At 41.4% G+C, this 17,450-nt stretch overlaps 1 protein-coding gene across 1 annotated transcript in view; it reads right to left on the bottom strand.

The window, feature by feature from the left end:
- Positions 1-6,145: 6,145 nt before the first annotated feature.
- Positions 6,146-17,450, bottom strand: part of nt5c2l1 (5'-nucleotidase, cytosolic II, like 1) — a 28,014-nt gene continuing 16,709 nt past the window's right edge. Inside the window, exons 10-18 of the mRNA XM_066650622.1 lie at positions 16,927-16,968; positions 16,563-16,661; positions 14,480-14,546; positions 14,148-14,318; positions 12,489-12,540; positions 12,295-12,352; positions 11,189-11,365; positions 10,305-10,394; positions 6,146-9,865 (exon numbers count right to left, since the gene is read on the bottom strand). Of these exons, the coding sequence (XP_066506719.1) occupies positions 9,785-9,865; positions 10,305-10,394; positions 11,189-11,365; positions 12,295-12,352; positions 12,489-12,540; positions 14,148-14,318; positions 14,480-14,546; positions 16,563-16,661; positions 16,927-16,968 (837 nt within the window). The 3' untranslated portion in view covers positions 6,146-9,784. The remainder of the gene's footprint in view (positions 9,866-10,304; positions 10,395-11,188; positions 11,366-12,294; positions 12,353-12,488; positions 12,541-14,147; positions 14,319-14,479; positions 14,547-16,562; positions 16,662-16,926; positions 16,969-17,450) is intronic.

Below are 17,450 nucleotides of genomic sequence, written 5' to 3' on the forward strand. Positions count from 1 at the left end.
GTTTTATTTAAACCAGTTTCCTGAAACCTTCTGGTTCATGGTGTGTACATGACGTGTTAACACTGGCTGAGTCTTGGTCCCTGTGCGGACAGCAGACGATCTCACAGTGTCTGCTGGGGGTTGCAGTCTCTGATTTGATGCTATTTACCAGTGTTTTAAGTCTGAAATCCACTTGGGGCATGCTGAGTTTAAAAAAGGATGTATGGTGGCCTGGATGTATCAGGAATTTGTGTAGAGGAATTTGTGTAGCTCTGTGTCATAAACTCGTGTAAAAGAAGTGATAAAAAGGAAATCTTTCTCACCACATGCTGAGGTGAAGGGAGTGAAACTGGTGCAGTCAGAAACTAGGGGGTAGGGGAGGGTGGGATCGCGGGTTTGTGCCCCCTCCTCTCCTCTCTTTGGCCAGAGAAGATGGCCGTCCCTCTGTCCACACGCTGATGTGCTGAGGACAACTGCTCTGACGATGTTGCACTACTGTAACATCCATTCTAGCAGTGCAATAGTATTGTCATAGCATTTAGCTTCAGCTCTCTTTCGTCCCACAGTGGTCAAGGACGTGGGACTCTGGTGTTATAGAGGGGTTCCTGGTGGTGCTTTAGTGGGTGGGGGGTTTGTTACTTATGCTGGTCAGTGTTGCTAGAGTGAATATAATTTTCATATGCTGTCACAGTTGGAACAAAATAATTTTTTTGTACTAAATTTGAAAATAAAAGTTTGCTCTTTACACAAAATTATTCTAAAGGCAAGTTTATATTAACAGTTGTATTATTATGTTTTATTATATTAGGGCGTCACAGTGGTGCAGCAGGTGGTGTGTCTCTGTCACATCTCCAGGGTCCTGGAGGTTGTGGGTTCGAGTCCCGCTCCGCGTGACTGTCTGTGAGGAGTGTGGTGTGTTCTCCCTGTGTCTGCGTGGGTTTCCTCCGGGTGACTGTCTGTGAGGAGTGTGGTGTGTTCTCCCTGTGTATGCGTGGGTTTCCTCCGGGTGACTGTCTGTGAGGAGTGTGGTGTGTTCTCTCTGTGTCTGCGTGGGTTTCCTCCGGGTGCTCCGGTTTCCTCCCACACTCCAAAAACACACGTTGGTAGGTGTGTGTGTGTGTGTGTGTGTGTGTGTGTGGTCGTCACGTGAAGGACTGGCGCGCCCTCCAGGGTGTGTTCCCACCTTGTGCCCAGCCCTCTGGACCCACTGCGACCCTGAACTGGATAAGGCTTCCAGACAATTAATAAATGAACGTTATATTAATTGTATCTAATCACTAATGAGGTTTTGTTACAACAGTGACCACATATGTACACATCAAACAAAACATTTATGATCTCCTTGTTCTCCACTCACTGTCCACTCTCTTCAGCTCCACTGACCACACGGGAGCACTTTTTGTATTTCTACAATTACAGACTGGAGCTCATCAGTTGCTCTGCATACTTTATTACCCCCTTTCCCCCTTTTCTTCAGCGCTGCAGTGACACTGACGTGGTGGTGGTGTGTTAGTGTGTGTTGTGCTGGTGTAGAGTGGATCAGACACAGCAGTGCTGCTGGAGTTTTTAAACCCTGTGTCCACTCTCTGTCAACTCTGTGAGACACTCCTCCCTCGTTGGTCCACCTTGTAGATGTAGAGTCAGAGACAGTAGCTCATCTGTCGCTTCACAGTGTGTGTCGCTCGTCCTCTAGTTCTTCATCAGTGAGGGCGCTGCCCACACACCACCACCACAATATTACAGTATCATAGCAGCACTGAGAATGACCCCTCCTACCAAATATTACCTGCAGTGTGGGGGATCCTGAGCATTAAAGAACAGGATTAAAGATGACTAATAAGTATGCAGAGTAACAGATGAACTGCAGTCTTTATCTGTAGAACTACAAAGTGCTGCTGTGTGGTCAGTGGAGCTGAGAGAGTGGACAATGAATGCAGAAACGAGCTGGTTTTAATGTTTAGGGTAATTCATGGCATTCAGGCACAGTGAGAGTCAGAGACAGGCGTGGGGCGATCAGTCCTGAATCATCCTGAAGCCATGGCTTAAAGTTGCTTATTGATTAATGAATTTATTTATTTACTAGAGAACTGTCTACAAATTTTGGACACACATGAACCACAGCACACAGCGCACACCTCACAAAAGCCCAAACAGTGTGACCATGTGACCAGGACTATTCTGCCATTGAGAAAGTGGCTTAGATCTTTGCATTGACCATTTCTCCTGCTTCTAATATCAATTTCAAGAACTAGCAGTTCACTAACTCCCTGACTCCACCCCCAAACACACACACACACAGTCCTTGAAGTTCATTTAATCAGATCATTGTTTTATTCTCGTCAGATGTCAGTAGTTCTAATCTTATGGCTGATCAGTGTGTAAAGGCATTGGTTTTAAATAAAATTTAAACATTACAATGACTCACAAAAGAATCACAAAAACGATTTCTTGTTTGGTCAAAGAGCCCTTTTTGTTTAGTTAAGTGTGAATGTTAAAAGCCCTGTGATGGACTGCACTGTTTGTGGTGTTCTCTCTGTTCTCTCTTCTTTGGCTCCTGGCCCATGGTGTGTGTTAAACTCAGTAAATAAGCAGCAGCGGTGGGTGTAAAGGGGCAGAAGTGTGTTCGCTGGAAAGGAGTCGAAATTAAAAAGCCAGGGGTTTGTCAAATCATAAAATATACAAAACACCCCCTAAGAACTGCAGAGTGAGAAGTGGACGTTTTTAGAGCAGGACGCTACTCTGGGCTCTAAACAAGTCCCAGTCCATCGCTGGAGTTCATAGGTAAAGCAGTGAACGGGGCAAAACGGAGGAGGGGGTGGTATGTAGGGTCCTCTAATATGGCAGGTCAGCTCCGGGGTGGTGGTGGGGGGGGGGGGGGGTGCTTTTTCAGAGGAATGTGGGGAGGCCGGTTCAGTTGTGTGAAGTGATGGGGGAGGGCCAGGGGTCTGGGGACTGCAAGACTCTGCTAAATCTCTCTCTCTCTCTCTCTTTCTCTGCATCACTGACCACCTCAATCCACTCCACACTGCAGCACAAAGCTCTCAGATGTGTGTGTGTGTGAGTGTCTGTCTCCATGTGCTAGAGGGCCTTTTGGTTAATGCAGTAACTATAACCCGTCCTCCAAGTCTGAACATGCCTCAGTACCAAGTCATTTAAACTTGTGAAACGTCAGCGCTGAACACGATGGAAAACCTGTTTGTCTTTAAAGAACCTTCTTATCATTGTTCCTGCAGCATGTCAGAGCACAGTTCCACCGTTCTCACAAGTCAGAGAACCCTAGTCCAGTACTAGATAGCATTATTTTCACTAAATGTTTGCAACAAAATGTTTTGAATGATGCTTTGCCTTTGTTCTGTGTAGAACCTTCATGAAAGCGGTGGTATACAGAAGGGGTGGGCGATAAGGCCCTAAAATAAAATCAGGATGTTTCAGAGTTTTTGGCGATAATGATATTCTTGGCGATATGAACAAAACACTCAAAAATACTTTTATTAATTTCAGGAACACACAGATGCAACAGAACTAATGTTATATTAAATTCATAAAATAATGTGATGTATATTAAATAAAGATTTATTTTAGTACAAATCTATCATTGTCAAACCTTCAGAAGAAGCAACAAAAAGTCTGTAAACATTTGCTTAATTCTGTAAAAAAACGGTAACTTACCAAGATTCTGACATTGTTTATAATGAATAAAGTAGCGTATGAATCTGCCACACAACTAAAGTGCAGATAATGTAGTGTGTGTTTATTAACAGTGAATGTAAACAATTACACAAAGAATACCCTTACAGCTTCACAGTAAATGTAAAAAGTACTGGGTATTGCTGAGTCAGCGGATGTTATCTGATGGGGTTAGAACTCATTGTCTATTGAACTCTCCTCTCTGCGTTTTTGATTTTCTTCGTTCCTACTCTAGGTGCTTCTTCTTGAGCTGGTGAAACAGACTAGATGTGTTTCCTTGTTTTGTTGTTACAGGCTTCTTTCATATCTCACATATACCGTAGTTTAATTTACATCTGATCTCCTGTCACAAAACCACCTCCAAACGACTGGAATCACTGTCCATTTGGAACTCAGAGCCAACAATGACTCACCTATTACTTCACCGCATGACGTTATTACGTAGAATATCACCACATTGATTTGTTTTTATCGTTTTAACGTGAACGATACGATAGGACACAGCCCTTCTGTACAGCACCAGAAAGCCTTGTTGTGCTTTCTCATAAAGATGTTATAAAAAAAATGTACAACACATCCTCCATTAATCTAAAGGACGTTTTCACAATGCTGGGAACGACTCATGGTGCTAGAACCATTACCTTTAATGAAGGACCCTGTTTCTTTAGTGTGAACGTGCAGTCCTCGTTCTTAATCTCACTGCTGCTCGAGTTTATAAATGGCCATGAATACATATATATGTGAGTGTGAGTGTGTGCTGCTCCTGAAATAAACTGATTATTTACAGCATGTAGCAGAATGGGAGCTGGAGACGCAGTGGTGGAACATGTGTCAGGTTAAATGTTAACGCAGCTTATCTATAGGGCCGAGAGGGAGGGCCGCACCGTCAGCCACTTTGGCAAAGAATGCAGCTTGTTGGGGCGTGTTTGAAATGGCTGCTGGGAAATTGTGGAATGTGAGGAATGGACGATGATGATGATGTGTGCGCAAAACCGTCCCCGCCGACACATTCAACACCTCTCTTTCAGATAAAGAGGGAACACGGACGCTTAGATCTTCTGGAACCCATCTGATTTCTTGAAGCCCTTATAATGTGGAAATGCACTCAAACACCATACCACTTAAAAGGTTAGATTCCTAGACTGATATTAAGCCTGTCGAGACCAGAAAGGATTTCCCACGGTTATTCCATGGCAGCTCTATTGTTTCCACTGCTGCTCTGCCCAAGACTAGACAAACAGTAACATATAAGTGATGCAAAACCAGCATGAGGTCAAAATTATTTACTGAGAATTAGAGTAAGACTTTAATGTTAGATGAAGTGACTTGGGACCTGTTCTGAAAATAAAGTTCTCTAAACGAACATCATTTATTGACTTGATTTAGGATTTAATCTTTGAATTCACAAAGACATCTGTCAGCTGCGGAAAAAAAACCTTGATGGAAGATATTTTGTTTTAGAAATGTGCTGTAGCCTGTTTTACATGTTTGTAAATTCAGATTAAATATTACAGTTTAATAAACGTCAATAAGTTGGTTATAACTTTGTGGCCGTTGCAACAATTCCATACACTGTTGTTAAACAAATTAGTGCCAGGTAAATGTAAAGACCCTTAAGGAATAAACCCAAACTAATTTTAGCTCAATTTAAATTAAATAAGTTATTAATCAGCAATAAACCTTTTACACTCCAGTAGAAAAATAAGAAAACTACAGCTTTCCTAAGTGGCGTTATAGTGGAGAACAGGCTTGAGCCCAAAGACAGTAGTCACTTTTAAATATAAAAATTATAATCAATATTTTCAAGAATTTTTAAATATAAAGTTAAAAAGTAATGCATTTTAAATGAATGTTTTCTGTAAAGGGTTTGTTTAGAGACAGTCCTGGACTCGAGTTAGATTTATGTGTTAGCTAGATAACTTAATCCCGGAGCTGGGGACGGTCCCTCAGCGCTTTCTCTGTTGAACTTCATTGACAATAGGCTTAGGTTATTGGGATAAACTCAGAAAACACGTTCTAGTTTTTAAAACCTTTCTGTTTGTATCAGGTCGCTGTTTAAAATGTGGGGGTTGGCGACATCTATCGACCACAGCTTGTTACATATTGTCGCATATAATAATAAGAAGAAGAAGCAGCCAATATTTAAATTCTTTGGGGCTTTGGAGATAAAACACGGGAAATTAATGATGAACATTTTTATAGTTGGAATCAAACCACTGAAAATGAATTTGGTTGAATGTGAATGTTAACATTAGTCTAAAGGTGTGTGAGAGCAGTGTGAAATCTGGAACTGAATTTTACTTGATGATTAGAGTTTTTACTATTTTCATAATATTAAGGTGCTTGAGGTTCTTCTAATTCCTTCTTGTTCCAGATTGAAATCAACAATAAAAATACCCCAGGCCTTTAGTGTTGTCTCAGATGTTGTGTGTGTTAAATGTACATTAAATACATTAAAAAATTCTAATAATGACTCATTTTAAATTTTATTATCAATAAACACAGGAGAGTAAACGGATCCAAATTTTAAAATCAAAAAAGTCTCAATTTAACAGACAGCCAATAAGAAACAGTTTTATAAAACAGACAAACTGGAAGTTATTTGCATTAATAAAGGTTCAAACCCTGAGACTGAATCTGACCTACAGCTCTAGGCACAACAGCGAAGAACATGAAAGCCGAGGGAACCAGTTCCTTGAGTTTAACACAGTACAACACACAACTAAACTTAACCTCTCTCTCTCTCCCTCTCTCTCTCTCTCTCTCTCCCTCTCTCTCTCTCTCTCTCTCCTCTCTCTCTAATTATTAGAAGCAACGTGGATGAAGTAGTAAACAGCAAATGAAACTAAAACCCAATCAATGTACACAGTCCATCTGTCATTGCCTTAAAGGGGAATATCCACTGGTGTCTCAAACATCTCTGCATAATTAAAGGGTTAAACTGTAAACACTGAGTGAGAGTGGGTTTGGTTTGGTTTTAGAGAAACTTCAGAGTCAGACCTGCCACAGTGGTGTTGAATGGAACCAGATATCCACCTCTAAAAGCTGCTCACAGAAAGTTGTATGAACTGATTATGAACACTGCATTTACCTGAGGTATTTCTATACATTCAATTGTTTTTTTCTTGTTTAGTTTTAATCACTATTTAACATCAACATCATTCGTTATATAACTCGGGCACACTAAGGCTCACTGCTGGTTGTGGAGAGTAAATGAAATACTGGGAGATGCCTAGTTCCATTCACCACCACTGACAAAACACCTGAGTCTGTTTTACAGCTGAACGATTAATCAACTCTGCAGTGAAATCACAGTTTGAAAGAGTGCGGTTTTAATTCTAGCCTGTGATATAAAGAACAGTCTTTACTGGATTTAAATGGGGACAGAGTTAGACCAATCAGAGGCACACAAACACTGCACTGTGCACATGACCACAACCCTTCATTCAGGGCTCAGACTTAAAGCCAGAGCCTCATGGCTATAAACACAGGTCTGGACCTTCATTTATAGAGTTATTCAGCACACTTTTTATAAAACTCTATCGATAAATTAAGTAGAAACTGGGAGAAATTGGTGGAAATGCTTTCCTGAGATGTACCTGAGTGTTTTTTCCAGCTCTAACACAAGATATTTCACTCCAAAATGTACCAGCACGGTGCCATGAGGTAAATCAGATGCTCTGGAATTTTAAGGGCAATTTGACCTAAACTAAGACTGGTAAAATATGACATGGGTATTTAATGTAGTTCAGCAGGTTCACACAGAAAAGCATCAAAACCTTGTATTGTTTTGAAAACACTGACTGCTGTTCACACTGAGGGAACGTCTCATGATGAAGGGCCGGAAGTGGTCCATATTCTTTTTGTACTGAAAATTAAAGTCCCCCTCCAGTGATCTGTTAAACGCCTAAGAACTCCTCTGTGTTCAGAGTTAAATGTGTAGACGCTCTTTCCAAAACAAAACCAACCAAAGCTTTAAAACCCTTAGCTGTATCTACACGTATTCTACGGAAGCCCTGAAGGTCAAGTTGAATACGAATTTCAAGCATGTTCCTGAGACTTCCACATCATTTTTTTTCTGCCTGTAATACACACCAAAAAGACTTGAAAAACATTGTAAGCATCACATGTACACCTTTAGCCATCAAAAGCATAATAATATTTAATTCATAATTTATCATTAAGAACAGCTGAACTCTTTGTCTGTCCTGTGGCGGTATAACAGACCGTTTGCTCGTATTTCGGCCGTGGGCACTGTATTTAGTTGGACTGCTCCCTTGTGGTCAAAGCTGGTACAACATGCTAATCCATAGCACATAGATTCTCCAAAAGAAATTCCCCCCTCTCTTTTTTTTAAATTGGGGATTTTAGGAATTTTATTAGGAAAGAAAATGTACTCCGACCCCTGCTGGTCAAAGCTGTAAGAGCATGGTAAATGATAGCCTTTTTTCAGGCTCACCTTACTAGAAGGAAAAAAATATTATTATGCTTTTGATGGCTAAAGTAGTACATGCTAGAAATAGTTTCTACTGTTTGTGTTGTGTATAACAGGCAGGGAAAAAAATAATGTGGAACATACATTAAACTTTTTTTTATACCACTTTACCTTCAGGGCTTCCATAATATTCAGTACCTGAGGATCTAGGAATATACAATTAGTCTGTGCCTTTGTCTCCACCCACCCCTCCACCACTTGCCTGCAGCTGGAATGCCCCGCCCTGCAAGCTGATGGTATTTGGTATGAAACCCTTTCTGTCTGAATCTGTGTTTCTGTGTCTGGATCACTGCAGTTTGATTCATACAGCACCTTAAACACACGGCAGTGCTTTACATAGACACCACCACACAGACTCTATCACTGATAAACATTTCATTTTCACTGAAGGGGGACTTTAAGAATTTTTTTATTCCCTTGGTACTGAAGTATTCTGTTACAACACTTTAGTTGTTGCTTTGATTAGGTCTTTTTTTTTCTGATTTATTGTCTTTTCCTATCTGTGAAAAGGCTTTTCCGAGGTGCTCGAAGTTCTAAGACCTTTTTTTTGTAACGTTTAAATCATTCTAATCCTGTCTTTAATTGTACTATTTTGATTGATTAAAATTCCTTTGATGTTTTCCAATTCTTATTAATGAATTCCTTTTTTCTCTCTCTTTTGATTCTGTAAAGCACTTTGAATGAACTCTGGCAGAACCTGAGGTAGAACACAAAGTGTTTATCCTTCTCTGCTGATACAGTGGATGTTTCTAATAAAATGGCCAGTGATTGTCTGGTATGGTCACCTTCATTCAACTCATACTTAACCCTTTATTAGAAACCTTTATATATATATGATAACACACTCATTGGAAAATAAAATTCAATCTAAAATTGACTCGATGTCTCACACACACAATCTAACTTATATATATATATAATATATTTTTTTATCTTATTAAAATGATTTCTACACTCATCACATTTTATCAGCTCCAATGGCCATACAGGACCATTTAATAGTACAGTCGTACATTGTTCCCCCACTTTCACCCTGTTCCTCCGTGGTCTGGACCCCCACAGAACAGGTATGGCTTGGGTGGATGACCATTCTTAACGCTGCAGTGGTTTGTGACCAATGATGAAGGACAAGAGGACGACACCCACCATAAACTGAGGCTGATGGACTTGTGCCCGCACAGGGTTAATGCTCCTGTGTGGTCAGTGGAGCTGTAGATGAACAGTGAGTGTGGAAACATAAAGCAAGCTGAAATAATAATAATAATAATAATAAACTCCCTAAAGGAAGCCCTAATCCTAGTGAACAGTAAAAAAAATCAGTCACTCTACTTTTATTGGTAAATATTTCTTCTATATTAGGGTGGAGTATCCCTTGGATACAGTGGGAATAAACTGCGGGAAGCCTGATATTGCTGGGGGTCCCTGGCCTGAGTTGATAATATCAACTGTGTAGAAAAACATTAACAACAGTTATCAACTACAGAAACAAAATGGAAAAATCACACACTTTCTCTCTCATGGCCTTTCTATTCTCTCTCTTTCTCTCTCTCTCTGTCTCTCTCTCTCTCTCTCTCTCTCTCTCTCTCTCTCTCTCTCTCTCTCTCTCCCTCTCTCTCTCTCTCTCTATGTGTTCATTGTAATGGCAGCGCTGTCCTGTGCACAGTTGTCCTGTCTGCAGTTATCGCCATCGCACTGACACAGACTCTGAAAAAAAAAAAAGTAAAGCAGTTAAAACTCAGCTCAGCTGGAAATCCCTCTTAGCTTCTGCTGCTTTGGTCATCACAAGTTCAGATGTTTCCATCAAACAGTCATTCTTTACTGTTCAGAAAACAAAATGGCTTTACACAGGAGCCTCTGGCTTTAAAGGAATTCATAAAACAGCTTTTATGTCTAAAAAAGACGATGAGCTAATGTTAGCAATACAGCTAACACCAGAGCTAGCTGGTAGTATTCTGACTGATTCATTAAGCTAATGATCAACAGCTAAGTTATAAAACTATTAAATACATTTTATGAGAAGCTGTTTTTTTTTCTCCTGTTATAAAATTATTCTGTATTTTCAGAGAGTCAGGGTGCACTGTGATCTATATTGATAGTGAGTGAATCACTGTATAACTTAGTGAAGGAGAACAGAGTGTCCCACCCTTGTGGGAGTCATCCTGAGGATGTGATTGGCCGCCAGATCGGGACGGAGCAGGTCTTTCTCAGGACTAACTGCCAACTCATGAGGCATCTGGAAGGAAACAAAAATAATAAGAGCAGGAAACTAACAGATCATTATTTAGATAATCACTGCTAGTCAGTGCAGGCTAAAATAACCTCAGCCGTTAGGACTGTCACCCTAGCGCACCCTTGTATTTTTATTTATTTTTTTTGTTCAAGAAGAAGCTGCAGTTTTCCGTGAATTATTTATTCATTCATTCACTGTCTGTACCCCTTATCCAGCTAAGGGTCACGGTGGGTCCGGAGCCTACCCGGAAACACTGGGTGCAATGTGGAAACACACCCTGGAGGGGGCACCAGTCCTTCACAGGGCGACACACACTCACACATTCACTCACACACTTACACCTACGGACACTTGACACTGAGTCTCCAATCCACCTACCAACGTGTGTTTTTGGACCATGGGAGGAAACCGGAGCACCTGGAGGAAACCCACGCAGACACAGAGAGAACACACCACACTCCTCACAGACAGTCACCCGGAGGAAACCCACGCAGACACAGGGAGAACACACCACACTCCTCACAGACAGTCACCCGGAGGAAACCCCCCAGACACAGGGAGAACACACCACACTCCTCACAGACGGTCACCCGGAGGAAACCCACGCAGACACAGGGAGAACACACCACACTCCTCACAGACAGTCACCCGGAGCGGGACTCAAACCCACAACCCTGGAGCTGTGACAGAGACACTACCTGCTGCTCCAGTGCCTGACTGAAACATGTAGAACCCTAAACGTACTTATTATAAGATATTATTTTTATCAACTTATTATTTAGCATTTTTAATATTACCAGGACGGAAGGAGCTCTGAAGAGGTAGGTGACGGGGTAGTACAGGAGGTTGAGGCAGGACTCTGCATACAGATCAGCGTAACGAAGCAGTTGACTGGCGAAGAGTGTTTTTGTTGAACCACAGCGAAGCAGACTCCCCAGTTTCCCATAGCACAGATCCACACTAGTTGTCAACTTCTGTAATTTATACACACACACACACGCACAATGTTTTAACAATGGATCATTTGAACACAGCAGCTGTTTCTCACATAATTTCATAATGAACGGACCAATATAAACAATCCAAACTTACTCTAAATAAAACTTTTACAAGATAAGAATGTTTTTTCCTCCTCATGTAAAGCTACTATTTTGAAGATCCATGTTTTTTATGTTGTTGTTTTTTAGACCGTGATTATAGGTTATGGCTAACAGACACCTGAACATCACAACATACAAATTCACTGAAGCTAAACAGGTTTGGGCCAGTACAATTAAACTGGAGACTTCCCATAAAAAGCTGGGGCTGCTGGAGGTGGTGTTAGTGGGACAAACAAGGGGTGCTGTCCCTCTTTTCCATGTGGATCCCGATGTTTGAGTGCAGTGACAGGGAAAGTTTACTGAACATATTTTTCAATGAGATGTAAAAGATGGGTAAAAGACCCTGGTGCATCTCCTGGAACAGAGTTAAGGTTGGACCCTGTCGTTCCCAGCTTCAAATAAACTCTCAGTCACGCCCTCTTGTCTCCTCTGTAAAAGCTGGTGTGTGGCTGAGACTCTGCAGATGGGCTGCTGTTGCACCTTCCATGCGGACGCTGCACACTGATGTGCTCACACCACTCCCTAATGTCGCAAATAATGTAAATCACTTTGGTGGTCTAGAAAAGCATCTACTTTGAGAACAGAGGGAATCATCATTGAGATCCGGATCTAATCATTTAAGATCAGTTCCTGATTTCACTGATGCCCTTGTGACTGCCTTCATTTCCAACATTGAGAGTTAAGCCTTTGGAAGAGTAGAGAGTTACTGCAGCAAAGGAGGGGAAAGCTAACAGTTTAGACCCATCACTTAAAAAAAAGCCTGGAAACCAAGTGTATTCACTGTACAATACTGGAATGTTTACCTGTATCTTGCTCTGGATCAGACCAATATCTGGAGTCAGAATCCCACTGTCTGTAAACCTGAAATCACAGGAGTGAAGGGAATTTGTTACACTTTGCTGCCACCTGTAGTTCATTTAATGAACTGTAGCTGTTTCTGTTATTGATGTAAATGTAGCAATGAGGAGACGATGAGTTCAAACACACTCATACTCACTTGTGTAGCTCGGCCAGGTAAATATCCAGTTGCCTGAGCTCCTCAAACATACCTGCAGAAAGATTTACAATGATATTGTTCGGTTTCTGTTCTGTACACAGTTAAAAAATGCAAAACCCTCCTCCTGATGAACTCTCATCTGCCTTATATGTCCCCCATATATGTGCACAGTTACAGACTGAAACTCATTTGTTGCTAGAAAATATAACCCCCTTATTCAAGACTGGTCAGGTTCCTACCACAGGGCCATGATTGTTCAGATATAATTTGAACAACACAAGCGTAAACATTCTGCTCTTCTAGAGTACATTAAATACACAATAATGTATTGGTTTGAAACATCAGCTGAAGCTAAACACATGTCAGGTGCCAATATTTGTTCAAAAAACATCAACCAATCCCAGTTGGGGCCTTTTCCACCGAAAGAACTGGTTTCTTAGAGCCTTGGCCTGCATTTGTTCACTGGTTTGATGGGAACCAAAGATATTTCATCGGCAGGGGGCCCTGTAGGTGGCTCAGTTCCAGCATTCACTGTGGCTGAAGTAATCGCCAGAGCCAGAGATAAACAGAGTCAGGACAGGGTCATGGTTTATCCACTGTTTACAGTGAGATCAGATCAGAGTGAGATATGATACACGTGGAAATGATGCAGAGGTCTGAGCCCTCGGCTGAGTTTGTGAACAAGGAAAAGTAGAAACGTTGCCTGAAAGAGACCACAGCCCCAGAAATAACAACAATGCAGCGTTTTATTTCCCGTCTTTTTCCCCCAAATTCAAAATCAGATGTTTTCCATTTTCCCGTTTCAGAATGAAAATGTACACAGACCGCTCAGGTTCCCTGATCTTTTACCCAGCACACCTTCGAAAACAAAACACTCCAAATGAACCATTCCAGCTCCACTGTGTGATAACGCTTTAATTGAGATGCTCTGAGCTCTTTTTGGAGCTTCTTTATCTCGGCATGCCATCATGGTCTGCACTGAAGAACCGACCATTCATTGGTTCCTGCTGGGAACTAATTTTTCTGATTCAGGGATCAATATTTTATTGGATTTTTCACATGCATACCAATTAAACATACAACATTAAACAATGAAACACAAATAAAACCAACCACTGTCACACCACATAAAAAGAGTATAGAGCGAATCTGACTGGCACTGGTCTAGTGAGCTGGTGCTAACTCTGCAAGTACTGATTTAATGTTATCCCACGCCACAACTGTAGTTGCTTTGGCCTTGTTTCCCTTGACTATCACAGTAGCATAGTCAAGGGAAACAATGTCATAATAAAATAATATCCATTGTTCCCAAAGTCGAATATTGGATTAAACCAATAAAAAAATTATATAAGATAGTCGTTTTAGCTGCTGCAGGCAGAAATTAAACATTTCTGAGCTAATGAATATGATATAGAACTATCACAACTTAATAAACAGAGACACAGATTTTTGTCGATAGGGATTTCCAGAATATCGGACATTGTGGGAAAAGTGTAGTTCCAGAATTTAGCAATCTCACTACAGTCCTAAAACAAGTGCATAAATGTGCTAACAGGGTCAGCATTGCAAACTGTACAATAACGCTGTAGGGCTAAGTTTGATTCCAATAATATGCAGCATCCCTTGAGCAAAACTCTAAAATGTTGCGAGAGCACTCACTCATGTTTTCCTTCCACACTTGCAGCTCCTTGGCCAGTTCAGGCACCACCAGGAAGGTCTTCCAGCCCTGACGCTTCTTAGACTTGAGTATGTCACCAAATATATGATCTCCAACATAAAGGATCTCCTTCCCCCTGACGCCCAGCAGGTCACAGATCAGGTCTGAGGACCCTGAGACAGGAGCAGAGCAGGATCCGTGTGAGAGAGGTATTTACCGACTGGTGTCATTAGTGGATTTAGTAGCAGGTTAAAGTTAACAACACACAGTTATCAGTAAATTGATTAAGGAATGAAGGAATTAAGGAGAGAAGGAAGGAAGGAGCTTATTTTACCTCCAGAGTAGACCGTTCCATGCTGTAAGTCTCCGGTGTAGGTTCCTATCCTCAGCTTCCCTGTGTTCTGGGAGGGGAATAACTCAGTGTTGTCAGTTCAGAGTTGTTACTAAGAGCTAACGTGTCCCAATAAAAGAAAAAACACTCCCACTCTTCCAACATTAAAATAAAATTGCATGCTTTAAAAAATGACAATGATATATACTTGTTTGATGTATACTTGTTGAGAGACAAAGATTGGCTACGTATCTGGACTCGAGAGCCCTCAAATCTAAAGAACTGGCTCGCAACCTTGGTGTATCAATGGACTCAGATCTCAGTTTTAGTAGTCATATTAAAGCGGTTACTAGATCAGCATTTTACCATCTTAAGAACATCAGTAAGATTAGAGATTTTCTGACTAAACCAGACCTAGAGAAACTTATCCATGCTTTTATTTCTAGCAGGATTGATTACTGTAATGGTCTCTTAGCTGGACTTCCAAAAAAGACCATTAAACAGCTTCAGCTGATTCAAAATGCAGCTGCCAGAGTTCTCACTCGGAGCAAAAGAAGAGATCATATCACCCCCATCCTCAAATCCTTACACTGGATACCAGTCTGTTATAGAATAGACTTTAAGGTGTTATTACTGGTTTATAAATGTCTGAATGGGGTAGGACCAGCGTATTTATCAGATCTGCTACAGAGATATGAGCCGAGCAGAGATCTCAGATCTTTAGGAACTAGTCAGTTAGTCCTGCCTCGGGTCAAAACTAAACATGGAGAGGCAGCATTTAGCTACTATGCCACTTTTAAATGGAACCAGCTGTCTGAGAATATTAGAAGTGCCCCAACGTTAGACACATTTAAATCAAGACTTAAAACTCTCTTGTTTGAGCAGGCTTACAGCTCAGTTTAAAATATTCTGCACTTTTCTGTAACGGCATTTTATTTCTTTTATTTCTTTTCATTTATTGTCATTTTAAATTGTTTTAATCATTTTAATCATTTTACTCTTTTTATGTAATTGTCTTATTGGAATTTATGATTTTACTCTGGCTTTTAATGTAATTTCTTTTTCTGTAAAGCACTTTGAATTGCTTCTGTATGAAAGGTGCTCTATAAATAAACTTGCCTTGCCTTGCCTTGCCTTGTTTATATGTGACTGCTATGCACAGTTTAGCATGACCTCTTCATATCTACATACTAAGCTGGTCTCCAGAACAGACAAACCTAGTCTTTCGTGTTTTTACACAGGAGCAGCAGCTTGGAAAGGGAGGGGTGAGGGAGGGGTATTCAGTCAGTTGCAATCTGCAACCTTGCCACTAGATGCCACTAAGGAGTTCACAAAAAAAACACTACTGCCCCAAGTTGCACTGGGAATTGAATAATGAGCTTCAGTCCATGAAATATGTCTACAAACTATTGGAGCTTTTCCACTGAATGGAACCTACATGACTCTACATGACTCAGCACGGCTCTTTTGCTTTTCCACTGGCCAAATCTGGTCCTGGTCCCTAGAACCATGTAAGTTCTCAGTTCCAGTTCGCTCCGGGTTCCAACCGTGCAGAGTACGTCACCAAATGGTGAGGTGTAAACCCTGCAGAGTGCTTATTGGCCAGAGCCAATGTCAATCACCAGGAAATGTAGAGCTTATTCAAATCCAGTACAAACCACTGCTAGTAAAATCTCTAAAGTTACAGCAGCTTTCACGTTTATTTTTATCATAGCAGCAGCTCGTAACTTTACCTTGAGGTGTTTTAAACAGGTTTAAATGCTCAGTGAAACGTGCAACAAGTAACTGATCTGTGAGAACTGGGGGCGGAGCCGTGTTCAGTCCAAAAACTAAAACAACACACGATTACACAATGAGTAAACATGAGTAATTTTCCGCTGCTGTTGTTGTGGTTTTTGAAAAGCCAGCGATTCCTGTTAGAGACGGGGTTAGCAACGTCACCAGCTACATTTCACAGGGGAGCCCTGCCAGTGGGAAAGCAACAAGCTGTAAGCAAGATGAGCCGTGTCGAGTCGAGTCGATTAGAGCCGGACTCATGTGGTGGAAAAGCGACGTATGTGTGAAAACAGGTTAAAGAGATACATACCGTGTCCACCTGTCTCAACACCGTCCCCTCTGCGAAAAACAGTGGCTTCCGAGTGTCCACCACCACCAGGTCAAAATACGAGCGCCATTTCTTCGGGTTCTGAGGGAGAAATATTTATACAGGCAAACACATCGTATACACAGACCAATCAGAAGGAGGATGGTGTAGCACACCACTGCGCTCCACTGGGTTCAGCTCCCAGCTCCGTCAGTAACACCATTGTGTATCTTATAAATGCCTTGAATCTAAGGTAACTGAGTTTTTTTATTATTTCTGAAGACTTAAGTGTAAAACAAACCCAGAAGATCAGATATCAGACGCACTCACACCAACAAACACTATTACAAAAGAAAACAGCACTCACCTTTGATCCAGGTGGAGAATCTAATAAATATTTCATGATTGCCTGGTTAGGAAAAAAAAAACAAGAGTCATTCTTTTCTTAGTAAACTGTCTTGGGGAACCACTGGGGTCTCCCTACATTTACACAGACCCAGCCCTCCAGACCCAGAGGAACACCTGAGACTTTGAAACTCCAGGAACAGGTTGGCCTTGCCCTTTAGGGAGGGAACGCTTAATGGCGCAGTCCTGAGAGACAAGGAGGTATAAGAACTGTGAACCAATGCTCTACCAACTGAAAAAACTTGGTTTGTATTCCACCTCTAGTAGGTTGATGGGTGTCCATTTGAGGCATTCTCTCGCTTAAGGGCAAGGCTGCCCTGCTCTTCCGGGATGGAGATGCAAGATGTTTCTACCGCTTAAGTTTTAGGAATTCCCTGTGGGGGGGGGGGGGGGGGGGGGGTTATTATGTCTCATTCTAAAGCTCACTGAACTAAATGGAGAAAGCATAGGTCCAGTCAGTCCATCCCACATTTGGGCTTTTAGTTT

Source organism: Hoplias malabaricus, chromosome 18, assembly GCF_029633855.1.
Source record: "Hoplias malabaricus isolate fHopMal1 chromosome 18, fHopMal1.hap1, whole genome shotgun sequence".
Classification (NCBI taxonomy): Eukaryota; Metazoa; Chordata; class Actinopteri; order Characiformes; family Erythrinidae; genus Hoplias; species Hoplias malabaricus.